The 27000-nt window shown below is 34.4% G+C and overlaps 1 protein-coding gene across 2 annotated transcripts in view; it reads left to right on the top strand.

Annotated features, from left to right (window-relative positions):
* Positions 1-25289, top strand: part of LOC123321167 (splicing factor, suppressor of white-apricot homolog) — a 38716-nt gene extending 13427 nt beyond the window's left edge. Inside the window, exons 1-11 of one of the 2 annotated variants that reach the window (XM_044908672.1) lie at positions 33-323; positions 1895-2070; positions 2132-2292; positions 2349-2559; positions 6703-6788; positions 10953-11241; positions 13875-14549; positions 15162-15629; positions 17445-17694; positions 21767-21994; positions 25076-25289. In XM_044908672.1, the coding sequence (XP_044764607.1) occupies positions 139-323; positions 1895-2070; positions 2132-2292; positions 2349-2559; positions 6703-6788; positions 10953-11241; positions 13875-14549; positions 15162-15629; positions 17445-17694; positions 21767-21994; positions 25076-25184 (2838 nt within the window). In that variant the 5' untranslated portion in view covers positions 33-138 and the 3' untranslated portion in view covers positions 25185-25289. Of the gene's footprint in view, positions 1-32; positions 324-1894; positions 2071-2131; positions 2293-2348; positions 2560-6702; positions 6789-10952; positions 11242-13874; positions 14550-15161; positions 15630-17444; positions 17695-21766; positions 21995-25075 lie in introns of those variants that run through there. The other variant, XM_044908673.1, reaches the window with a different exon arrangement.
* Positions 25290-27000: the final 1711 nt, after the last annotated feature.

The raw sequence follows: 27000 nt of genomic DNA, 5'->3' as shown, positions 1-27000 counted from the left end.
CTGTAGAACTTCAAGCCGAACTCAGCCATCATATAACCTGTCGCGCAAACGTCTCAAACTCAAACAAGTTGGTTTGTTTAATTTCATTCTTAAAAGCAAAGGATAAATACGTAAAAGTTATTTAAAATAAGAGGTAGAATGGCACATTGGAATTCTTCTGAATCTGGAATTTTGAGGAAAAAGAAAAAAGAGGATGACATCGAAAAACTTTTCATATTTGGATATGCTTGCAAATTATTCAAGGATGACGAGAAAGCATTACATATTGATCAGGGAAAGCACCTCATACCATGGATGGGAAATGAAAGTCTTAAAATTGATAGGTATTTCGATATTACTCTTATTTAAGATCCATTCAACAAAAGGTACAACTAGTCAAAAAGAAGCGTTCCACCAATCACCTATACAAAACTCTCAAAATGACAAAGTTGAAAAAATTGACAATGATTACTAGAATAGATCCTAATACAACCCTAGATCTTTTGTTAGCTGAATTATCGCAAAGTGGTGGGATAAAACTTATCTTCTGATTCGGCCATGTAGTTTCGTTTCGGATATTGGCTCGTTTGATAACATGGTAATTAGGATGGAAACTTAGGATTGACAAATAGTTGTCATTATTTTGTAGTAAATTACATGATTTTATGAAATGGCTCTTTTCGATACCAACTGACAGAAGAGACTTAGGACACAAGTGTAAAAAATAGAATAATAATTCAAAATCTCACCAATAAAATTCGTCTGAATTATTCACGAATTTTTTCACAATGGGCACCACAATCTTCTTGTTCAAACATTCCAATAATCGTCGTAAAAATGGGATGAAATGGGATAACATCATAGCACTTTTACAATATAACTCTCATAATCACTTTCAAGAAACTGCCTTGATTTTCTACATTTTTTTTTTCATATTAAATTGCACAACACAATAATTATTATTCTCTCAAGTGACCTGATGCATCTAAATCAATGAACTTTTGGTACTGAACCGTTCATTGTCCAGCCATATGTTTATGTTTTGTTTCGTTTTTGTGATGTCGGAGTCACCTTCTACAGTCCCGTTCTTGAAATTCAATGAAATTTTGTCCAACTTCTAGAAGTTGTATCTCAGCCATCTTTGATATTTTATATAGACAATTTTTGGTTGAACGACTTATTTTGATGAGTTCTACGTTCTGTCAAAAAAAAGCCTCACCCTTGAAAACACCCTGTATATATATTTTTTGTTCCATTTGAATATAAGCAATACATTTTTGGGTATCGAACAATATAGTATATGTATGAGTTTTAACAGAGGTTAGTGTAACAGGGTATCATACAATTCAGCATACGATCCAAGAGCTTAGAGAAAAACCTCAGTAAAAAAACCCTGTCCCCCCATAGTAATGATGTGTAGTGACGACAAAATTTGTTTATAGAATAATACTTTAATACTGAAGGGCTTTTTTTCTATTAACATTAAAATTTCTTTATCCTCTCTCCATCTTGAAATTAGTTCTGAAAAAAACCAGAGAAGAGGAAGACGATGAAAACTAAGGAAAAAACTAATTAATCATAGGTACATAACTTGTTCTCCATATGCACTGTGAAGAACATCATCTTTTCATCAAAAATCCTTGTTGATTTTGGTGAACGATCACTCTTGTCTTCAGAAATCCCTTTGGTATTGAAATAAATGAATAAATCTTGCTTTTGACCGGGAGGGCTTTTCAACCAAGTTCAGTCTTCTAATTGATGATTCTTCAGTTGTTCGAGGAACGCTACAGGACCCTTATATTGGGGAATCATCTACCATAGATATTCAGTGGTTATTCGTTAAAAAATAGGATAAAACTAGAAATAAATTCACACTTCATTGAGAATGCCTATCATGAAAGTCTCCCTATTTTAGGTATGACTGCAGAGGACATCTATCAGATTTGAGCAGGTATGAAGCAAGTAGAGAAGATTATGATACTACAAGATGGTTGGGTCTCGATGAAAATGAAAGAAAATTAGAACAACTATGTGATGAAGAAAGATATTATTCCCTTATGAATAATGAAGAGGAGGAAGAAATGTATAAAGGTAAATATCATTAGCATTCAATTTCTGATCTTAACAATTCATTCAATATATTTCTTTCTAGAAGAGGAATTGAAAAGGAATAAAACAAATGAATTCCAATATAGTTATGATGTCCCAAAAAATCCTGATGAGAAAGAACTTCCATCAACAGTATTAGAAAATGAAATTGAGGAAAAATATGAGCCTTCCCCAGATTTAGATGTACCAGTTGATATTCAAATAGTAAGATTAGTTTAGTGCTAGTAATCTTCTTCTATAACCTGCTGTGTTTTATTCAGCCTAGAACAGTCAAGGAATACGCAAGAATAGAGAAAACAGCCATATTTGTGTCTACTCAGGGACCACAGATGGAAATTTTAATCAAAGCAAAACAAAGCGACAACCCTCAGTTCAGTTTCTTGAATCAAAATGATCCTTTATACAAGTTCTACCGACACGTTCTTGATGCTGTCAAAAATAGAAGATATAGATCCAGTGTTGCTAAATCTGGTAAGAGATTAGATTTTTTCCATTTTTTTTAATTTTATCATAAATCTTTTTTTGGGCTTGATAGTGGCTATGTTGAAAATTGATTCCTCAAGAAATTTCCACACTAGAGTTTGTATTCAGGTTCTCTTTCGCCGATGCCAAACAACTCTTACACTAGCGCACGCTTCAACATTTCACCATATTCATGTGTTGTTCTCTCTCAAAAATCATAAATAATAATCATAGAGAAAGGGAAAGAGGAGAGTAGTCAATTCAGTGTTATTCATGGGCGACACGTTTAGTGGCGCCCCCCTTGGCTACTGGAGAAACTAATCCGAAAAAAATTTGCGCGGGAAATTCAAATAACGGCCTCGTTTTTGAAATAATATTTACCAAGTTCGAAAAATACACTCCGTCGCCTCTCTCTACTCCTATTGTTCTTTTTATCGAGTTTAGTGGGAAAGATTCGATTAAAAGAACGATAGAAGTAGAGAGAGTCGATGGAGTGTATTTTTCGAACTTGGTAATTATAGATTTTTAGACGAACCATGAAATAGTGTAATAAAATAGAAAATCAACTGAAATAAATATATATTCATAAAAATATAAGAAGAAAATATAAGAAAATTACATTTGTATAGAAAAAATATACAGAAAATTAACTGAAATGAATATATAATAGAAATATTTGACAATAACAACTATAATTACAATATTTTACAAGATACATTATATAAAGGAACTGATCTTGTAAAGGGTTGAATGGATAAATAATATGGACCAAACTAAACACAAAAACTGAACTTTGATATACATGAATAACTGAATTTGATGGATTCAGGCTTTATTTCTATGTGGTCATATCATATTGTATATTATCGTAATACTTTCTTACAATTATTAGAGAAATACATACCATACTCCAATTAATCATGAACAACCAAGTCCACATGTTCTTCACATGTAAACCAGAAAAATGTTACATGCGACTTTAAAAATAATTTCAACTTGGGGGTTATCGATGCAATATGTCCAAATGGCGGTACAATATGCCATTCTCATCATTTTCATAACTCTTGTTAGATTTAGAAATGGTCAAATATCAAATTATTGCAGTTTTATATGATGACATGTAATAATAACAGTTCGAAAAGCAGCAAACATATTTCCCGGAGGATCCCCTAGATTGAGACTTCTAGTTCTCAAAAACTTGAATCCCTGGTCCCTACAACTTTTGTGTGGCATTTATTGTTTAAAGCCATCCAGACTTGAAAGCCATTTGAGTCTTTCTTGTTTCTTCTGGGCATGGGATCTGAAAAAATATTCTATATTTTGGTATCCAAAAAATGAATAACATTTCGCAATTTTGTAAAATCAAGCAATACATAATTTTAATTGATTATAGAAATAGAAATATATACAAAAACTCACCATGTGTTCAAAAGCAAACAATTTCTTTTTCGGGGAATAAACAAAAATCTCAAAATACTCTAACTTTTTGCATTAAACAAAACAAACTCAGACGGAATGACGGAAATCAGCTGACTTGAGTTCTGTCATAGATTACAGATTTCTTTCATCCACATCCACTAGTTCTTGAACTGGCCACCAAACACTAGCGCCATTTCCGACGGGATTCCAAAAATTCTTAACCTAATTCTAAAAACGTGTCCCCCGTGTTGCCTATCTATTCGGCAGTCTCTCTTTTCTCTTGTCTCTGATAATAATATTCTCATCAAAGATCATAGAGTAGAAAGGTAGGAAACGCCCTCATATCTCTAGTACTAAAAACCGACTACATTTTGGTCAGTGAAAACACGCTTGACAATGAGATGGCGCTGAAAAGATACTGTCAATACAGTGACACAATGGCGACAATTGTGGTCTCGTTTCTCATCGTTTTAGCAAGAATATGGCGGATCTGGTCACGTGACGTGACGTGAGCCAATCCGCATTCCGAATTAGAGATCATAGCATTGGAATCTGTGCTTCTAAGCCACCATATTCTTGCTAAATTTCCAATTGTCGCCACTGTGTTTGATATAGTCACTGTAACTGTCAATACAGAAAAACTTTTTAATAACAGTTTTCTGTTTCTTAATTGAGGGGCGCGAAATTCGAATTCTGTTCCTTGTATTAAATTTCAATATCGACTTTGTTTCGATCAGAAAACAAACATCCTGAGCAATAAAACAAAAGTATGGTTTTGTTTTGTGATCAAGATGTTAGTTTTCATCTAAACATTGTGTGGAATCAATGGATATCAACGAAAAACGCTGTTGGATGGGCTATATTTTTATTTTCAATTTATAAAAAAATTACAATAATTGAAATTATGGACAATAAATGAAGCTTTGACTAGGACACAAAAGTATATGGTGGTCTGCTATACATCGAAGGTGTTATTTCTGTAGGTTGTTTTGAATTAATAAACTTAGTTGAATTTGTGAAATATGCATATATCAGAAATTAATATGAACCAATATACAATAATAGCATAAACATTCCTGTAACTTACATATGTAAGTATTATTAAAACAAACCTTACGTAGATATAAAAGACCTGTATGTCAGTATAGTCTTGGTGCTTTTTTTATGGTTTCCTTATGATATGGTCTCTTTACGACACAATATACAAATTGACTAATGAGTGAACAAAACACTCACAGGAGGTTTCCTACAGCTTTGACTTTCCAAACAACAATTTGACAGTCACTCGGTTCCCAAATTGAAATCAATAAACCTTTGCATTTCTGAATATATTGAAAGAGTAGTAATGGAGAATCCTTGAATGAACCTATAAAGATTATAATTTCCCCTCAATATGCCATTCAGGCAAGGGATGCTTTCTGCATACAACAATTTACGTCTATGAACAGTTCTCAATTGACCTGCAGTAAAATGTTCCCTGCACGTGGTGTAGTCAGTAGTGTTTGTTGAAGTCATTGTCTTCACGCCCTGAGAATTTTATCCACTTCGGAGCACTGAAAATTAGAATCAATGAATGACCGATTCGCATGTTACGAGTTTTAATACTAACGCTTCCATTTTCCTTAGTTGAGTGAAAAACTTTATCTCGGAAAATCCATTTTATTATTTGATCCACAGTTCTTCACTATTCAAACCATATTTTGGTGTATTCACCAAGAAATGAGACAAAAAAAATCAATAATCAGCAACTAGAACGAGCGAGATAAACAAAAAGCGGTACGAGAATCACACCATTCAAAACCTCCTTGATCAAAATGGAGGTCTGCAATCTTACAAAATTTCATATGTTTCTGCAAATGGCTCTCAAATTAAAATTTTAACCAGTCTTAGAGGTCTCAGAAACACATTTGAAACACAGATGGCGCTCAAATTGCTAAAGTCGCCTCGTTTCCCATCTTTCTACTCTATAATCTTTGGTGAAAATGACATAGAATGTTCATGAGAGAGTGAATACAGACAAAATACAATATGTTAAAATTGGAAAAAAATATATTTCGATATATTTGAGTTATAAGGATTTTAATGACATATATTTTGAAATTTAAGTCAGCTGAATTTGAAAATGATTATTCTCCCATCATTTTGTATAATGATGATTAGCTTTTTCCTTATATCGATTAATTCTGTCGATAATGCCGATGATTGATGGTAGTAAACAGTCAAGTTCAGTACGATATGATTTTATTTTATCTCTGAACCTTTGAGTGCAGCATAATCTACCCAAACTTGTCAAATAGTACGTGCAGCGCAGGAAAAAGCTGCGTCAACTCACCAACCTGCTTTTCTATTTGCGTCTGCTTTCAAGCATGGATTTTCCTCTGAAAAGTACGACCGTATCGGCTAGACTCCATTTAAATGATTTTTTATCAAGACAATTCCAATATTATGTGTTCTGACTAGTTCAATCAAAGCGGTTTCAACTTCAGGAAACTATTGGTTCAAAAGCTACTCCACTTTGAAGTTCCTATCTGAAGTCTATTCTGGAGACGATTTTGTGTTACTGACGGGATATATCTTATGTATTTTGACGAGCTGAGTTCAATTACAATGGTTTCAATTTCTCCAAACCATTGGAAAAACTTTTCGAAAAGTATAAACTTTATCGATAGAGATGGTTACTGTTGTAACGGAAATTGATCATTTTTTTTACACGCATTCTTTTGGTTTTCCTAGATTCTAATACGGCCAATACTTCAACGGATGAAAATGGTGACCACTATCTTCACCCAAGTTTGGTATCGTCAGCTTCCTCCAGTACGGTAGGTTTTTCACAGCTTCTTTATTTAATCGTATTGTTAACTTATAAATTTTAGTGAAGAGTTTCGGAGGGAACTTGAGTGCAATGACTATCATTTGTAATATCACACTTTCTTGTACATATTTTTTTATAATCATCTATTTTATTTAATAAAAGTATGAAATAAGCATGCTGTGTTGTTATTTTTCCAGTGTGAGATCAATTAATAATATTTTCTTTCTGTTCACAGGGGTCCCTCGATTACCGTATGGTTTTAGTGATATTTTCAGATCGCTAAACTGCAGCAGTAATTTAATTTCAGCATTATCATTTTCTCAAGTGTTAGTTCGAGAAACACAAATTTTTCACATGTTGAGTGGATAACTGCAGAATAATCATCATAACTTTTGAGTTTGAAGAAAGTCTGCTTATTTGAAAAATATTCAGTAAAGATGGAGGTCGCATCGAATGTTACTCTCATGTCTCTGTCGTTTTCGTGCCATCTTCACGTCCTTTCGAAATAACCATAATCGGCGTTTCTCGTATGGAAAAGAACTCGGTGATTTTTATGGTTTTTTCTGGTGATATTCGAATATTGTCATTTTCCTGGAATTTTTTGATAATTCTGCTCAGCGTTAGTCAAAAAGGAAAACTTTAGTCGGAAAGACTTCCATCGATCAAGGGACGTATTAGGATATACCTGTCGTTTTTAAAATTTTATACAGGCAATTGTTGGTGAAATGGTTGAGACCCGTTTGCACCAAACATACTTAGTGTTAAGTGTCCCTTAAAATGAACTCTCAACTTAAATTACGTTGCACCAACTGTTAAGTGACATTTAAATGGCTAAAGCTAACCTTAAATTTAAGCGCTCCTGTAATGACCACTTAAATAGGGTACTCTAACAATTTGTCAAAATCTGCTGATTGTTCGTTACCGTGGGGCATACAAAGCTTTTTATTATCACTATAAAGAGGCATTCCTGAAGAAGCTATAGTCGTATCACTCTAATCTAACGTCGGAAAGAACTTTTTTCCAAAAACATGCACAAAACACAATACTCGACCAAAACAGCACGCGAATCAATGGAGGGAAAAGTTTGTGTGCCCCAAGTCAGCGAACGCTTAGCTAATTTTGACAAATCGTTAGAGTTCCCTATATTTGAGGGCGGGATTCTAACCTAGAATAATTTGTTAAACTGGCTGCAGAACTTCCCATTTTTGATGGATTTTGAAAATTGAATGAAGTCATTATTGAATATCAAGCCTTTTTTGCCTTTATTGTTATGCCATCAGTCTTTCAATTTTCAATTTTGTGTCACAAATCATACTATAGTTAGCAACAAACTCTTTTCTTCTGTTGAGAAGTTGAGTGCCCTTTGTAGATTACCACCACTTGCTTGGCAATCATTCATCGTATTCGTACTAACAAGGACAATAAGGACGTTTTCTTCACGATCCTCTTCAACATTAATATAGCAAATTCACACAAGACCTTACAAAGAAAGTGTTGTACTTATATGAACTTAGGTACCCAATCCTTATTATTATCAATAATAATACTAATTCAACAACAAAAAAATGTTACCCTTTGATAATAATATAATAATTTACTTCAAACTGACTGACAGGACAATGAAGTTAGGTTAATGAAATGACAACGATCATCGGCAACCGGCCAACCAATGCTTTATTGGACTAGGATGAAGTTGCACCAAAATAAAAAACAGAAATATCACTAGATATAAAAACTTAAGGGCTCCTTACCTAAGATTCTGTTAAGCCACAGTCGTGCAACTGGGAATAAAATTAAGCGTCCATTAACTTTAAACGACACTTAGTTAAGTACTCGTTTTAAGGGGTATTGGTGCAAACGGGCCTAACTCAATCATTTGGCTTTCTAACTCCTTCTAAAACATTCCACGTCGAGATTTTTAGCATTTCTGTCATATTTTTCCAACAAATATTGTGAAGTTAATTTGACAGCCTACGATTGTTGAATCATATGACCCTTTTTATAGATTAGTATAGAAGAGTGATTTAGAATACAGTGTGGAAAAGCCAGATGGAACTTAAATCTTGGCTTGTTATTTTTCCACGTAAAAATTCGAACCCTACCTTCAACCCCCTTCGAGAAACACCCAATTTTTGAAATATGGGCTTGTGATAAATCGTTTGAAAAGTCGGGCATTCCCTAATCATAAATGCTATCATTATTCTTTTTCATGTTTATTGCAAAAATCGCATACTTGCGATTAGGTCGATTGTTCCTGAGAATAATGTTGAAAGAAATTTTTTTTGAAGTTAGGATGTTGCCAAGGCGTTCGAAGTGAACACTTTGAACATCTACCTCATCAACATTCATAATTTTCTTGCCAAATATTATATTACATTTTAGTTTTTGATATTGTACCAAATTTCGCTAATCACTTGATTTAATTTTCTTATATTTTGATTATTGCAATAAACATGATTACATGAAATAATAATATTCCTGATTTCCTAAATAAAGAATGATGCGACCATTCCAACGATGGCCCATACTTCCCATTTAAAAAATTGTGGGTTTTTCCTGTCTCGCGAAGTGGGTTGAATGTGAAAGAAAAAAGAATTTAAAATTTAACTTTGACGTGTTTCGCGATTTTTCATAAATATGTACAGTAGCCAAGATAATTTGGCTTTTCCACACTATATATAAAAATTAGTAAAAACTTGAGACTTCCAATTTTATTTCCTCTGATATTTAGAGTGAATTATTACTTGGGGTGACGCATACTTTATTGAATATGCGAATCTTAACTATTTTAAAACCATATACGACATTGATACATTCATAGGCAAATTATTGATTTTTTGGCATTATTTTCTTTCACTAAAAGCCAAAGTTTGACTTGAATGCATATTTGATGAGGGTTTAGGCGAATGAGGAAGAAACGAATGGATTTAGGAATTAATTATAGCTCGAATTTGATCTCTATTTCGTTTTTGTAAATCATTATGTTCAAGAATCAAAGAATAACCTTCATTGTGAATATCATACACAGGCTACCTCTATGTGAGCAGCCACTTATATGATTTTTCAACTGTTACATTTACTCAGTTAACGTTGAGGTGGAAACAGGTGTTTTCTCCTCTATGATGTCAGCCCTCTTATCTTTACATATGTATCAGACTAGCAGGCTCTCTTAACTCCCCAATTTCTGAATAAAATGTGTTATGGTGTAAATATCAAGGAAATGATATTATTTAAGCTTACAATTAGAGATCGTTGCTCAAGGGCAAATACTACCTGAGGCACTTAAAATCTTTGATTCTATGTTATACAAACTATACAGTGAACATATGAATGTTTGAACATCTTTGTTTTCTTGAAATGCGTTTAATTTCAAGAAAAATCCCGAAACAGGTCATTTTTTTAATTATCCATCAAATGATAAAATCATTGATTTTATCATTTGGTTAGGGGTTGTGACATAATTTTTTTTCAGTACAAACATTTGAAAGGTCTCCACTCTTCTATTCATCACACAATAACAGTTCAAAATTATTTTCTGCTATGTGAGCCAAGGATGTTCTTACCTTAGGAGAAATAAAAAAATTCTCTTTATTATTTTTTTCCAATTCGGCTCGGTTGAAAAGATTCATGCCGTTTAAAGCTTATGAAAAAAGTAATTTTGTTATATACCACAAACGGTTTTATAGAATTCAATGATTATTTTATTATAATTTTTTTTATTTTATCCTGAGATTCTCTTTTTTCTAGTTCACCCCGTGGAAAATGATTTCCAAATTCACGCCTGATAGAGGAATAGAAAATCTTTGAAATGAGGTATCACATGACATGATTGTATTAAAAAACATCCATGTCGTCCCACCCCTTCTCGAATTACATCGTCATTTTCTAAAAAAGTGAAATCGAAAATTGATCTGTTTCCGGATTTTTCTCGAAATTGAATGCATTTGAAGAAAATGAATGTGTCCAACCTTCTTGTGCTCAATGTCTCAAAAGAGAAGAAAATCTTTTCAGCGTCTGATAAATTGTTAAATATCTGTTTGACTTGTGAGAAATACTGACATTCAACTAGAGCTGAACTCTCGGGAAGTTCTTTGTATCCCATATATCCGAAATTTCCTATCCTGAAGGGGATGGTCAAGAGCAAGAATAACACTCCCTATTGTTTCAACAGGAGGTACAACCCACAATTCCTAGCATTCCATATAGGCCAAATGCGAACTGCGCATATTCCCAACTTGTCAGTAGGATTCAAGGTACCACCATCGCAGAAGTAGGTACCCATCAAACAACGCAAATTAAGCCTGCAGAGAACCAGGACGTTCACAAGATACAGGAAGATGGTGTCCAAGTGGATATGAGCACTCTGACGTATGAGCAGCAACAGCAGTATTACCAGTATTATATGCAAAGGCAATATTATGAATATTATAAACAGCTTCTCGAAAAATCGGGCGTTTCTAGTAAGTAGATTCAGTACCTACTGTATAATAATTTTACAGTACTGAGTAACGGGTTTCCGTTTTCGAAATTAATACTAGATAATTTGAATTTTTCCCCAAAAATTGTATCGTTCTTTTTATCTCAGAATCCAATGGTACGAAAATCACTGGATTTGGTACACAGAAATTTTATGAAATGCGAAGTCTCATTTTATTTTGGCGACGGAACCCTTAGAACCCTTTTTACAGGGCCACAATGTCTTTGGAACCACTAAGCATTAGCATTTGAATTCCTTGAAAATTGTCAAACCGTTGTAAGACTTTCTTATCTCTTGCCATTTTTTCATGAAATTCAAGATTTTTTAGAGAAAAAAATCAAAATGTGATTGACAAGTAGAATTCCATACAAATCTGGAAATGGTTTCAATTAAATTTTCATATTGTTCTCTTGTGTTCTTTGAAAAAATTACAAGAGACTAAGTTTTTCAAATGAATTGGCTTTCTAACAATTTAACAATTTTCAAGCAATTTAAATACTCAGCTAATGTTTTGTAGTTCTGAAGACATTTTGACCTAGTAAAAGAGGGCCCATCGCCAAAATAGGTGGCTCTATGTGATTTCCCATATCATAAAACTCCTGTGTACAGGGTGTCCGAGTTAAAGTCACCCTATACCTTATTGTGAAAACTAAAGGATCTAGAAGAAAAAGTTCAATACAAAACTTGTCTGTAATCGATTGAACTTTTATTTTTTATAACCCACCTTAATACAGGGTGCTCCGTTTTCTCCCTGTTGGTATCAACTTTCTTATTTTAAATGAAACACCTTGTATATAATCGCATTCTTGAATTCCTTGTCAAATTTCAAGGTAACTTTGGTATGACAACCATGGTCCTATATAGCACCGATTCTGAAATATTCGACTTTTTCCTAAAATTTTGACAGCCGTAGGTGCTCACTAAAATAGCTGACACTAGTTTTCTAATGAATGTATAAAAACTAAATTTTGCCCAGTTCTTGTCAACATATTGGATCATACGTTACATCTCTATTTTTAGCAAGCTGATAAGTTGAAAATTCAAATAGGAGTTCAATAGAAACTTAATTTTTTCAAATGGCAACCTACATTTTTTTCTTGTTCATCATGTAGAGCAGGTTAAAATGAACAAAAAATGTATTTTAACTTTTTCCTTCAGAAATATGGACAAAAAGTGCATTTTCCCGTAAAAACCAACGATAATTATTAATTAGTGTTGCTGCTATACAGTTGGCTTTGATTTTTTTGATAAATTTAATTAATTAGATGGACTAACTAACGTCAAAAAGTATCTTTTGCCCATAATCAGTACTCCCAATAAAATTAAATTATTTCAATTTTAAAGGGAGACTCAATTAACAGACATTTTCCTCAAAACAATCAAGTAGTTGTCTGACAACACAAAAGAAAACTCAAAAATACACAATTAGATAAGTGCTATTATCCACAGGTACCATATTCTATCAGCTTAATCAATTAATTACCGTTGGTTCTTACGGGAAAATGCACTTTTTCGTCCATGTTTCTAAAACTCTTCACTTTACAGAAAAAGTTTAAATACATTTTTTTGCTCATTTTAACCTGCTCTACATGATGAACAAGAAAAAAATATAGATTGCCATTTGAAGTTTCGATTGAACTTCTATTTGAATTTTTAACTTAAATTTTTGAAGACCCTGTATATCAGATTGCAAAAAATAAAGATGTAACGTATGATCCAATATGTTGGCAAGAGCTGGGCAAAATTTGGTTTTTATACATTCATTAGGAAACTAGTGTCAGCTATTTTAGTGAGCACCTACAGCTGTCAAAGTTTTAAGAAAAGTCGAATATCTCAGAATCGGTGCTATATAGGACCATGGTTGTCCTACCAAAGTTACCTTGAAATTTGACAAGGAATTCAAAAATGCGATAATATACAGGGTGTTCCATTTAAAATAAGAAAGTTGATACCAACAGAAAAAAAAACGGAGCACCCTGTATTAAGGTGGGTTATAAAAAATAAAAGTTCAATCGATTACAGACAAGTTTTGTGTTGAACTTTTTCTTCTAGATCCATAGTTTCCACAACAAGGTATAGGGACACTTTAACTCGGACACCGAGTCATTTTTGTAAGACAGGATTCTCAGATACAAGGAGAAGACTTTTTAGGGGCCAAATTCCTTCACCAACCTCAGCTGATGTTATTCTATAGAAAAATCCCCTTTGAAAACACTACCTACAGTGTGTCAATTTGAAAAGGTACCTCCCTCAATATCAGGTCCCCATGCAAAACCAGAAAAAATGCAAAAAGATAATCTTTGGTTCGTTGGGGGCATTTTATATATCAACCCTGAGATGATAGCAACCCCTTAAAACTTTCATGAAAAGAGGGGGTTGAGTGACACCTTTTTTTCTTCGTACTACCGAAAAAAAAACAGTAGAAGTTGCAATGAGGCATGAAAATAATGAAAAATTTTGTTCTATAAAAGATTTTCCATTATCTCCCTCTCTCATTATTTCTGATTTTGTATGGGGGTGGAGATATCAAAGGTGTCCAATCATTTTGTTGAAGGATTTTTGAGCATAATATAACTAAGATTTTTTTATTTCTATAAGGATTTATGGTATTTTCAGGTGATGCCCTTTCACATCCGGATCAAGCAATGAATCCTAGTATGCAAGCTTTCCTCCAGCAGATGATGTATGCCCAGTATTTACAGCAGAGCCAACAACAACAGCCTACAAATCCATACGCACAGATTGTGTCAAATTTGAGTAAAGAGATGTCAAATTTCAACCCTTCGGTGGAAACACCCGATATATCTAAGGAACCTGTCATATACAGTGAGAAAAAAGATAATCCACCGTCTGCTATCCCAAATCCGCAGACATTGCCAAAAGAAGAAATACCTGTATCCAAAAATAGTAAGCCGAGCGAATCTCCAAAGAAGGCTGCACTGTCTCTAATACAGAACTACGCTTCGGACTCTGAGGAAGAAAATAGCGAAAATGAGGAAAAAGTCGATGACGATTTCAAGATACCCGATGAAGAAACAAAAGTGGTTATTGACAAGATGGCGTGTTATGTTGTGAAAAACGGCGAAGATTTCGAGAAGATTGTCAAGTCCAGAGAAGACCCCAGATTCGTGTTCCTGAAGGAAGATCATGAGTTCCATCCGTATTATCGGCGTAAAGTGGAAGAAGAACGTAGGAAAATGAAAGAAGCGGCAGGTCAGGACGATGACAAGGCAGAAAGTAAAGAAGTGTCGACTATCAATCCTGGAAAGATGAAAGAGAAGAAAGTGATTGGTAAGTTTGTTTAATGATTAAAAATCATACAGCAATACGTGTGTTGGTGGCGTTACAATCATAATAGACAACAAAATGCTGCGGTCAGTCAAATGAATGTTAGAACATGTGCCTAAGGTGCGCGGTCAAACAAATCGTGATCACCGACATAATAAAATCAATTTCTTTAGGCTGAAACTTTATAAACTTTCGTTTTTTGATATGTAAATCAAAATTATGATAGTCAGTCAACGTAGTCAACGTCCAATCGGACAGCTGGTCCACAACTCCACAATTTTTCAAATTTCACAGATACTTGTTAATTTTTGAACATCAAATTGCTCGAAAACGGCACATTTTACGAAAAAATATGAAGAATACTTTTATGTTACAAAACGTTCGAATATTCATTAGATAGCGTCTAACTCAGTTTCAAGAGTTGGATTCTTTTAATTTTTGGTATTTTTATGGTACGTAATAGTCATAATGAGAAAACAGAAAGACGTGGATGATATCTCGTGTTTGAAAAAGATTCATCAAATAAATGAAAAAATATATTCCGAAATTCATTTCATTCGATAAAGCCGTTTGTGAGAAAGAACTGAAAATAACATTTTTTATGGTTTTCAACAGCACCAGTTAGTTTTTCCATTAAAAAACCGAAAGAAGACCCTCCAAAGGAAATTAAGAGCGCCCTTCCAGTGGATGAAGAAACGGACGAAGAGGAGGTTGGCAGTCAGGAAGCTGCTGCACCATTGGCTCCCGTGATTCCCCAACCGCCAACTTTGGTCACCAGTAATGTATCGAAAAAAGTATTCAAAATAGAAAGTTCATCAATTGCCAAGGAAAAAGAATCCAAGCCGAACATTCCTCAAGTGAATGATAATTCCCAAGGTAAATTTAAAAAGACTGAAGTAAATGAAGATGAAAATAAGACAGCACCTGAGGACGAGAAAATTGTAGAAAGAGTTATCGAACAGAAACATGAAAAGGAAGAGAAGATCAATTCGCCTAAGAAGAATGATGTATTGCATAAAGATGATCCAGTTTTGGAGATGATCGATTTGACAGAAGATGAGAGGAATATCGATTTAGTTAAAAGTAAGTCTGTTAATTTTTTTGTCTAAAATCCTATCAGACGTACTGCCTGTTTTTTGTAGTCGTGAATTACCCCGTACTCATTAACACTGCTATAAGCCTAGCCCTAACAAAACCTTAACCTAAACTAATCATTACAGAATAAGAGCATAACTAGTAGGCCTGGAGATCCAGATTTTTGGGCCTTCTTGCCTTAAATAATCACATTTCACAAATAGCGAGCCCAAAAACACCACTCTCCGTTTCATCATTCGAATCGGTCCACCCCTGTCTGTGATCGGTGGCAACCTCACTTTTTTCCAACTGTTGCAGTTTATTCTGTGATCTTGTTTACATTCGCGTTTCTTAGACCCGTTTGCACCAAGCATACTTAGTGTTAAGTGTCCCTTACAATGAACTCTTAACTTGAATTACGTTGCAAGAACTGCTAAGTGACATTCAAATGGCTAAAGCTAGCCTTAAATTTAAGCGCTCCTGTATAACCACTTAATTATTTGAGGGCAGGATTCTAACCTAGAATAATTTGTTGAACTGGCTGCAGAACTTCCCATTTTTGATGGATTTTGATAATTGAATGAATTCATTATTGAATATCAAGCCTTTTCTTTTGCCTTTATTGTTATGCCATCAGTCTTTCAATTTTCAATTGTGAATCACAAATGATACTATAGTTAGCAACAAACTCTTTTCTTTTGTTGAGAAGTTGAGTGCCCTTTGTAGATTACCACCACTTGCTTGGCAATCATTCATCGTTTTCGTACTAACAAGGACAATAAGGGCATTTTTTTTACGTTCCTCTTCAACATTAATGAAACAAATTCACACAAGACCTTACAAAGAAAGTGTTGTACTTATAAATACTTAGGTACCTTTTATTCGACAATCATTTATCATTATCAATATTAATGCTAATTCAACAAAAAAAAGTTGTTACTCTGATAATATTATAATAATATGGTTGACACTGATTGACAGGACAATAAAGTTAGGCTAATGAAATTAAAACGATCATCGGCAACCGGCCAACCAATGAAATAGCTTTATTGGACTAGGATGAAGTTGCACCAAAATAAAAAACAGAAATATCACTAGATATAAAAACTTAAGGGCCCCTTATTTAAGATTCTGTTGAGCCACAGTCGTGCAACTGGGAATAAAATTAAGCGTCCATTAACTTTAAACGACACTTAGTTAAATACTCGTTTCAAGGGGTATTGGTGCAAACGGGCCTTAAACGTCAAAGATCTCAAATTTCTGATGATTTTTTTGTCAATTTTGGATCTGGCTCCACGCGCTCTGATTATTAGACGTTCGTCGTCCCTTGGCGGCCGGCGAGACGCAGTGGTTGGGATAAATAATCTTTTTCTTCCCCGCCCACTGCGTGCTCTCGAAATTAGTATACGTGGTGAGTCTTCGACTTGTAAATATATTTCAGCATTTTTTCCTTTACCATTTTTTCCGATTCGGCCTAGATAGAAAGATATAGCCGTTTCAATTTGTCATAATCAGCTATCCACCCCTAGAAACCTGACACTGAAGTTGAAATCGAATAAACTAATTCTGTGGGTCTTTTTTAGCAGGGTCGCATTCAGCCAAAGTAACCAATTTTTCTAATTTCAACTATTGAGAGTTGGGTTCTTTGAATTTCTGTTATTTTTTTTTATGTAATGAAGAAACTGAAAGATATGATCGGAATTTTATGTTCCGAGAAGAACAAGAAATAATTCCACTCTATTGAATCGTAATAAACAGTTCCGATTAAAAATCGCCCAACTAAAGACCATTCAAGGCCATATTTAAATTGCAAATATGTTTCAGACGCTGATATATTCGATCTTAGTCCTGACAAAGAGAAGACTGCTAGGGAAAATCGAGCGTTACAGTTAGAAAGGAGAAGAAAAGCCCTGGCTTTTCTGAAATTGAAATCTGCATCACATGATTCTGATCAGGTTCCGGACAGTGGGAAACCTACCATCCTCACTATTGATCTATCCAACATCCAATCGCCGAAAAAGAAATATATCTCCTCTGATAGTTCCGATGAAGACAAAAGACGGCATAGAAAGAGGTAAGTAGTATAGGTTGATCCCTGGATTACGTGGAGAATATTTTGATGAAATTTCATACCTCGGACTGGCAAAAATCTACACTTTCAGTATACCACGGAGAACGTGACGACATGGATGGCTCCATATTATACTGGAAGTGTAGATTTTTGCCAGTCCGAGTTAGTTATCTTACATAGCCTTGTGGCGACAATCTGTCTCATTATGATCAAACTTTGAGGGCGCTGCGCTGCGAGCGTGATTTAAAGGCTCACTCACGTCCAGATTCATAATGAAAGTTAAAGTCCCTTCTAGCTGAAAGCTTCCTTTAGTGACATTCTTAGTAGCTTTAAAATCAAAAGGACTGTTTTTTGACCATGAGACTGGCCGTTATACACATATTAGCTAGCGAGTAAAAAGTAACGCGCAAAATCAATATATTCGGTGTTTACAATTTTCTAGAAGAATGCTGGAACTGGTCAAATTTTATTACAATTTACGCAACTTTCCATGCATAATTGGGGAACTGGTCATGCACCCTCCACGAGGGATGGTTAACTTTTTTAATGCAGTTGTGATGAATCCGAATTTTCTGAGAAAATTGGAATTCATCATAGTGTATTCCTTTCATTTCACATTTCCGCCTTTAAAAATATTTAATTCTCCTTCAATGCATTCATTCCGATAAGCAGAGTAAATGTAGAACACCATTTATCTTTGTTTAAAGTAATTAATTTTCCCCCGCGACGGCTCACTTTTTTCTTTTCTCTGCGATTCTTCTTTGATTACCTGTGTTTACGACGAGCCGTTCCACAAATTTAAAGTAAATTTTGTTGTGCGAGGGTTAGTGCTCTTGGAAATTAATTTTTATTTTTCGTTTTCCGCGAGTGCCTAGAAATAAAGGAGGTAGGTCCCTGCCTACATCGTTCAGTTTCTTTATTAGACCTACACCGGTTACTTCTTTGACACTGCTGTACTGTATCGCTTTCTGTTATCTTTTGCCGTATTTTACCCTGTTTCGCGAGTCTGACTTTTCCCTTCGCTATCAGTCATGGTGCGTAAGCCCTTGGGGTAGTGAAGAGGAAGTCCCGTCAACACCCTGTTCACGTTCCCGCGTCATAAGTGTTGAAATGGAAATCTCTTCTTTTCTATCAGTCATGGTGCGTAAGCCCTTGGGGTATAGAATAAGAGATACCGCTGGTCGTCAGTGAAATCCCGTAGTTGCGCTCAAAATAGACCTTTTCTTCGTCATCAGTCATGGAGTCCCTTGGGGTAGTGAATAAAAGTCTTGAGTAGATTCGCCCTGGTTGTGTTTCTTTCATTTCTGAGGAAATACAATTATTTACATCCCGATACCGTATAGCAAGTCATTTCACTTCGCGAGGTCATCCTTAGTATCCATTTCGTCAGTTCTGGTTGGCGCATTTTATTGAACAACCTTTGATTTTTCACTGTACCCTTTATAAAGTGCTCGTTATCGGATCGAATTTCCAGAATGTATGTTTGCTGATCGATTCGCTCATATTTCATACCTACACATATTTCCGTTGCTTATATAACTATAAGCAGCTACTCTGGTAGGTTTGCTATTCTTCCTAGTGAAAAGAATAGTTGGCGCTCGAGATAAGCTTCTCCGAGGAAACCACGTTTCACAGTCCTGAATTTTTGTGCCAATGGACAGACCCTTTGATGCTGCAATAAAATGGTCAAACTCATTGACCTATAGTCATATCAGCCAAATTAACATACAGAGCAAAAACTATGGAGTAGAATACAGTGACTCTATCAAACACAGTGGCGACAATTGTGGTCTCGTTTTTCATCGTTTTAGCAAGAATATGGCGGATTTGGTCACATGACGTGACGTGAGCCAATCCGCATTCCGAATTAGAGATCATAGCATTGAAATCTGTGCTTCTAAGCCGCCATATTCTTGCTAAATTTCCAATTGTCGCCACTGTGTTTGATAAAGTCACTGTAGAGTAGAAAGATAGGAAACACCCTCATATCTCTAGTACTGAAAACCGACTACATTTTGGACAGTGAAAACACGCTTGACCATGAGATGGCGCTAAAAAGATACTATCAATACAGGAAAACTTTTTAATTGCAGTTTTCTGTTTTTTAATTGAGGGGCGCGAAATTCGAATTCTACTCTTGTATTAAATTTCAATATCGATTTTGTTTCGATCAGAAAACAAACATCTTGAGCGACAAAACATAAGTATGGTTTTGTTTCGTGATCAGTATGTTAGTTTTCATCTAAACATTGTTTGGAATCAATGAAAAACGCTGTTGGATGTTCTATATTTTTATTTGCAACTAGCTGACCCGGCAAACGTTGTTTTGCCATATAAATAATTTCCATGTTGTATCATAAAAAAATAGAAATTAAAAATTTTGTCTAAAAAATAAAAAAAAATCTAGGGGTGGACTACCCCTAACATTTAGGGGGATGAAAAATAGATGTTGGCCGATTCACATAGATACCGGATAAGCACAAAAAATTGTGACCTGGCAAACGTTGTTTTGCCATATAAATAATTTCCTAATGATTAAATTACTAAAATGGCTATTAAAAAATAAGGGTTGATCGTAGAAGGGTGAAAATTGAGGATTGTATGTATTTTTGTATGTTGTATCATAAAAAAATAGAAATTAAAAATTTTGTCCAAAAAATTAAATAAAAAATTTAGAGGTGGACTACCCCTAACATTTAGGGGGATGAAAAATAGATGTTGGCCGATTCTCATAGATACCGGATAAGCACAAAAAATTTCATCAAAATCGGTCAAGCCGTTTCGGAGGAGTATGGTAACGAAAACTATGACACGAGAATTTTATATATTAGATTTATAAAAACTTTACAAAATTTGAAATTATAGGCAATAAATGAAGCTTTGACTAGGACACTATAAGGTGATCTGCTATACGTCGAAGGTGTTATTTCTGGTGCAATTAGTTGAATTTGTAAAATACGCATACGCATACGCATTCCAGTTACTTACATATATGTAGGTATTATTTATAGATTATGATGATAGTTTTTGTGTCTGAAATATAATGAGAATGAAGGTTTTAGCTGCTCTGGGTGGTACTTTTTTCAGAATTCAATTCCTGTCTGCATGCCGCTAAAACCTAAAACCACTTATAAAAAAACCTTACAGAGATATACAAGACCTGTATGTCAGTATAGTTTCTTTGTGCTTTTTTTATGATTTCCTTATGATATGTTCTCCTCATGAAACAATTGATTAATGAATGAACAAAACACTCACACCAGGTTTCATAAAACTTTGACTTTACTAAGAACAATTTGACGGTCACTCGGTTCCCAAATGGAAATCAATAAAACCTCTGCATTTCTGAATATATTGAAAGACTAGCAATTGAGAATCATTGAATGGACCTATAAATATCATAATTTCCCCTTAAAAGGCCGTTCAGGCAAGGGATGCTTTCTGCGTACAACAATTTACATGGATGAACAGTTCTCAATTGACCTGCAGTAAAATGTTCACTGCACATGGTGTAGTTAGAAGTGTTCGCTTAAGTAATTGTCTTCAAGCCCTGAGAATTTTATCCACTTCGGAGCACTGAAAATTAGAATCAATGATTGACCGATTCACAGGTTACGAGTTTTAATACTTCCATTTTCCTTAGTTGAGTGAAAAACTTAATCTCGGAAAACCAATTCAATTATTTGATCCACAGTTCTTCAACATTCAATAACTTTCGAACAGTATTTTGGTGTTTTCATCAAGAAATAAGACAAAAAACTTCAATAATCAGCAACTAGAACGAGCTAGATAAACAAAAAGCGGTATGAGAATCAAAACATTCAAAATCTCTTTGATCAAAATGGACATCTGAAATCTTACAAAATTTCATTTGTTTCTGCAAATGGCACTTAAATTAATATTTTAACCAGTCCTAGCGTCTTAAAAACACGCTTGACACAAAGATGGCGCTCAAATCGCTTTAGTCGCCTCGATTTCCATCTTTCTACTCTACAATCTTTGATACAGAGGTTTCTTGGATGTCGAAAACTACATATTTTACCTTTATTAATCGCTGAAATTCTTTTTATTTCAGGAGTAGGTCAAGAAATAAAGAAGCAGATCATCACAGATCCAAAAGGTCGAAGGAAAGTGAGAAAACCCCCAGTAGAAAAGACAGGGAAAAGTATAGAAAGAGCAGAACTCCAAAAGTGGAAAGGAACATTGACAGCGGAGTTAGTGATAAAGAGGAAGGTGAAATGTCAGACGATACCGATGACACAAAACATAGAAAATCATATAAGAAGAAAAAGAGTCACAAAAGGTAAATCTCATCACTGTGAGCAAATATATAGTCCGTTCAAGAATTATTGACATCCCAGTAGGCCTTGACAGTCCAGACGCAGCTGGTGTTTCAATCACAGAACTAGAATATATAAATATAACCTAGAAAAGTATTTGAAAAAAAAATATTCAAAGTAAATTAATCAGCATTTAAAGTTTATACAATTATGTTCGATTAAATTAAGAATATAAACGGCAGTACAAAATTCAATTTACTTTGGTCAACGCATAGATTCACATATAATAGGTCAATGTTTATTTTCAATACCAACTTGAATTCTGTAACACAAAATCTTATGGGCTATCAACTTAAATTTGATTCTCCATAGCAATCTGACATGTCAATGTCAACGGACTACAAATATATTGACAATTTTTGGAATAAGCGATTTATTTGATTGACTGTGAGAAATACCATGCACAATTTAAATAGAAGACAGTGCCTGGTTGAATTTCCTCAATTTTTGTTATGTTATAGATTTCAACCTAATCGACCAAAGTGTCTACGGGGACAAAATTCGATGACTAGTTTTTGAGATATGTGTCGAAGATGAAAAGTGCTCAGAATTTTTCATTATTTCTATAATTGACTAAATGCCCTTGTATTGAGGAGTCTTATTCACACAATACTCAAACAATGTGTCAATTCCCGAAGTTATTAAAAATTCTGAACAGAAAGCTTCAGTTTCCATCTTCGACAACCTATGTCTCGAAAACTACTCATACGATATTTGTGTGTTTGTATACACATTTGCCAGGGAGATCAAAATTTATAACAAACTAAAAATTAACGCACAAAATGGCTATTTTCTTTTACACAAGGTTGTTCAGAATGGGGAATTCTCCTCAATTTGGGTTATCACAGCATATGCAAGTTTAAACTGAATAATTATGAGTTTCATTCATGAATTGTTTAAATGCACCGCGGAAACTATTCAAAATCATTCTTCAAATATGAGGTTTTCAAAATTTAAATGGCTTCGTTTCTAGTTACGATTTGTCAACAGCGCCTACTAGCCGTCTGTTCCGATATTCCTGAACAGTACTGTCAGTATTTCAGAAACGATGCCTATTGGCCCAGTCGTTCGAGTTCTATTGTTATTCGATTGCGGGCCAGTACTAACAGCAATATCGGAACAGGCCCTAGAAAATAAAAAGAACAATGGCTTGTTTATAAAATAGCAGCTGTTGATTTACAGCCATCATAAGGCGCGTACTCACTGTCGAACCTCAACAGCAACCGGTCATAAAAATCCCATGAAATGTTTACGACCTTCCTTGTTCGTCATAGACTTCATAGACAGCCATCTTTGTCTATCTCATCAAGATAGTGTATTTTTTGTCCTTTATTATCAACGCATGTTGCCAACTTGTGCAATAGAAACGAAACGCTTTAAATTTTAAATACCCATTTTTATTTTTCATTTTTAAGAACTTAAAATTATTTTTTTTGGGAAACGGTTGAAATGGATATTTCAAAATGTGACGTTTCAAAGATATTTCATAAAAAAGACATCATTTTCGTCAGAAGGAGTATTCCTTATTATAAACATTAAAATCTGATAGAACATCCAAAAATAAAGGTACTTCTATATGTATTTTCCTCCCCCTGAATAATTATGCAGTTACCACCCTATCAAGGAGTGCGTTAAAACCTTATTTTTCCAATATCTTCCATCCGTTTTTCGAGAGTTCAAATTTTATGAGTGGATATAAGATATTGGATATTGGAGAGTAAGGATTGTTACGACATATTTTTTAATTTTGAATTATTTGAATTGAGAGTCTGAGTTGACATTCAGGTAATTTAAAATTTTAAAAAGTAACGTAATAACCCACACTTTCCCTCCAAAACTACCCTGTATTCAGGGATGGAATAAGTGTAACATGACCTAATGCCTCATTGCATGAGCAATGCTATGATTTGATTAAAAACATCAGGAAGATATTTGGAAAACAAGGTAGCTTGTACAGGGTGTCCGAATTGAAGTGTCCCTATACCTTATTGTGGAAACTAAAGGACCTAGAAGAAAAAATTGAATACAAAACTTGTCTGTAATCGATTGGACATCTATTTTTCATAACCGACCTTAATACAGGGTGTCACTAAAATAGCTGATACTAGTTTTATAATGAATGTATCAGAACTTAATTTTGCCCAGCTCTTGCCAACATATTGGATCATACATCTCTATTTTTAGCTAATTGGCTAGCTCAATTCGGATCGTAACACTTGTCGATATTTATATCGTCGGGTGGTATGCATCTGAATTTATCCTCATTATTCTATTTTTAGCAATCCGATATACAGGGTCTTCGAAAATTAAAGTTGAAAATTCAAATAGAAATTCAATCAAAACTTTTTTTCAAATGGCAGACTATATTTTTTTCTTGTTCATCATGTAGAAGCAGGTTAAAATGAGCAAAAAATGTATTCAAACTTTTTCTGTAAAGTAGGTTGCCATTTGAAAGAATTAAGTTTTGATTGAATTTCTATTTGAATTTTTAACTTAAATTTTTGAAGACCATGTATATCAGGTTCCTAAAAATAGAAATGTAACCTATTATCTAATATGATGGTAAAAGCTGGGCAAAATTTAGTTTTGATACATTCATTAGAAAACTGGTATCAGATATTTTAGTGAGCACCTACAGCTGTCAGAATTTCAGGAAAAAGTCGAATATCTCAGAATCGGTGCTATATGGAACCTTGGTTGTAATACCAGGTCCCATTGACAAGGAATTAAAAAATGCAATAATATACTGGGTGTTACATTTGAAATAAGTAAGTCTATACCAACAGGAAAAAACTGAGCACCCTGTATTGAGGTGGGTTATAAAAAATAAAAGTTCAATCGATTACAGACAAGTTTTGTATTTAACTTTTTCTTTTAGCTCCTTTTGTTTTCACAATAAGTACATTGCATCGCATTCTATGAGGATATGTGGCGTTAAATATCCTAATTTCATGATGAATATTTTTCATTTTATATAATCGAACAGAATAACTTCTTGTTCATTAGGAGTGTTGTTGATGTATCAATAAATCTTTTTTTTTCAGGAAGCATTCCAAGAGTAAACATAGTTCTAAAAGCAAAAAGAAATCCAAAAAAAAAGAGAGAGAAGTGTCTTCCAGTCCGAGTGATTCGGGAGCATCAACCCCTAGATGAAATATGTACAATGAAGTTATTGTTATTGCTCAATTTTTCTGAAAATCTGTAAATATTATGATAATGTAATTACGCGCATGAAATTAATAAAAATAAATATTTTTATGGATATTGTCTCAATCTACCTTTCTACCAGATCCTCAATTAACTCGTAAAATATTTGGTTCCTTCTAAATGATCAAAATTAATTAAGTCAAACGCCGATTATTGGGTAGCTGGGCCAATTGAAAAAACCGAGTTCGTTAGAATTTATTTTTAACGTTAATTGCTTTTTTATGATCTACTCCACATGGCAGTATTAAGTAAAACAAATGAAAGCGTAAAGAAATTGCGTAGCATCATTGAGTATTCATCAAGCATAGGCCATACAGAATGGATAGAGTTCTAAAGAAGATAAATAGAAATCACTAAAACTTTTGTGCGAAATCATTATCTCAACTTCCTAAGCTCCCTCTTGATTCTGCTTGATGACCGTAATATGCGGTTCCTGCAACCTGAGTCTTCAGCTAATGGATGCATGCTGCCATCTTCAGGCTGAGTAGAAAATGATTCGAGATGGACCTCGTTTCTTGCTAGATGGCCTTAGAGTATATTTATACACCGTAGCGACTACCGACAACGAATACAGGGGCTATCAATTCAGCATACACTAATTCTTCCCCGGATGGGAAATATCTTGACCAATCAGGATCAGCAATGTGTCCCACTTATTTTCACTCTTCGTCGACGTGTAGGAAGTCCAAATTAGTATAACCTGAATTAAACACATGGACGCGCCCGCAATAGCCACGGATGCGCTAACATAGGCAAAGAGAGAGATGGAGCTAGTCTGGGCAAGAAAACGTTCCTTAGAATGCTTTAGCGCTAGGGGTATACGATCTATATCGGATTTTTTCAAATTTAAGGAAACTTATTAATTAAATTTGCTGGGTAATATTTCGATAATTGATTATGAAAATAATTCATTAAATTTAGTTTTTAATTTGCGATCTATACATCAGAGTTTGTAACACCCTTTTCTCGGTTATCTCGAGCGCCAGCTATTCTTTAACCCTACGTCAGTCGCGCCCTCTTTTCCATCGTATTCACTCGCGTTGTCTACAAGCCTTGTTTATAGACCTATGAAAACTTGTGTTGAAACTAAGCAGCTTCAATCGGAAACAGCTCTTAATACAGCCAATTTCATTAAAATGATGGACAGATGTTTTGATGCACTTAACAGTCAGAGGTTAAGGTCAAAAAAAAAATGGAACTGTGCGCTGTCTCCCCACAGTATAGAAGCATTCGAGGCGCTAGATGATGCATTCCATTTAATGACTAATTTAAAGAAAATAAAAAAAAATGGATCCTTGAGTAGACCACCTTGCTTCGATGGAATACAATTAACTATCACAGCAGTGAAAATGCTGTTCAATGATCAGTTAGAAAAAGGCTATTCATTCCTTCTCACAAGTAGGTTGAATCAGGATGTGCTAGAAAATCAATTCTCGATTTATCGGCAGAGAGGTGGGTATTCAAGAAATCCCACAGTTAGAACCTTCCTAGCCGCTTTCAAAGCCAACTGTGTGATGAATATAATGAAGCCACCAAAAAGTAGCAATTATGAGGAAGCATCGTCTTCTGATATTGCCAATGAATTGCCTACTTTTCCCCTTGATGACTGTGATGAAGAAGATGGTATACCATCTGATTCCGATGCGTCTTCTGTAGAATCTGGATCTTCCAACAACCCAGAAGAGGCATCACTTGAAGCAAATGCTGTTAAGTATTTTAGTGGCTATCTGGCAAAAAAATGCTTGGAAAAATTCAAATGCCA

The sequence above is a fragment of the Coccinella septempunctata genome, chromosome 9, assembly GCF_907165205.1.
Source record: "Coccinella septempunctata chromosome 9, icCocSept1.1, whole genome shotgun sequence".
NCBI classification, from domain to species: domain Eukaryota; kingdom Metazoa; phylum Arthropoda; class Insecta; order Coleoptera; family Coccinellidae; genus Coccinella; species Coccinella septempunctata.
Note: the sequence above shows the minus strand (reverse complement) of the source record. Positions and strands in the feature narration are given on the sequence as shown.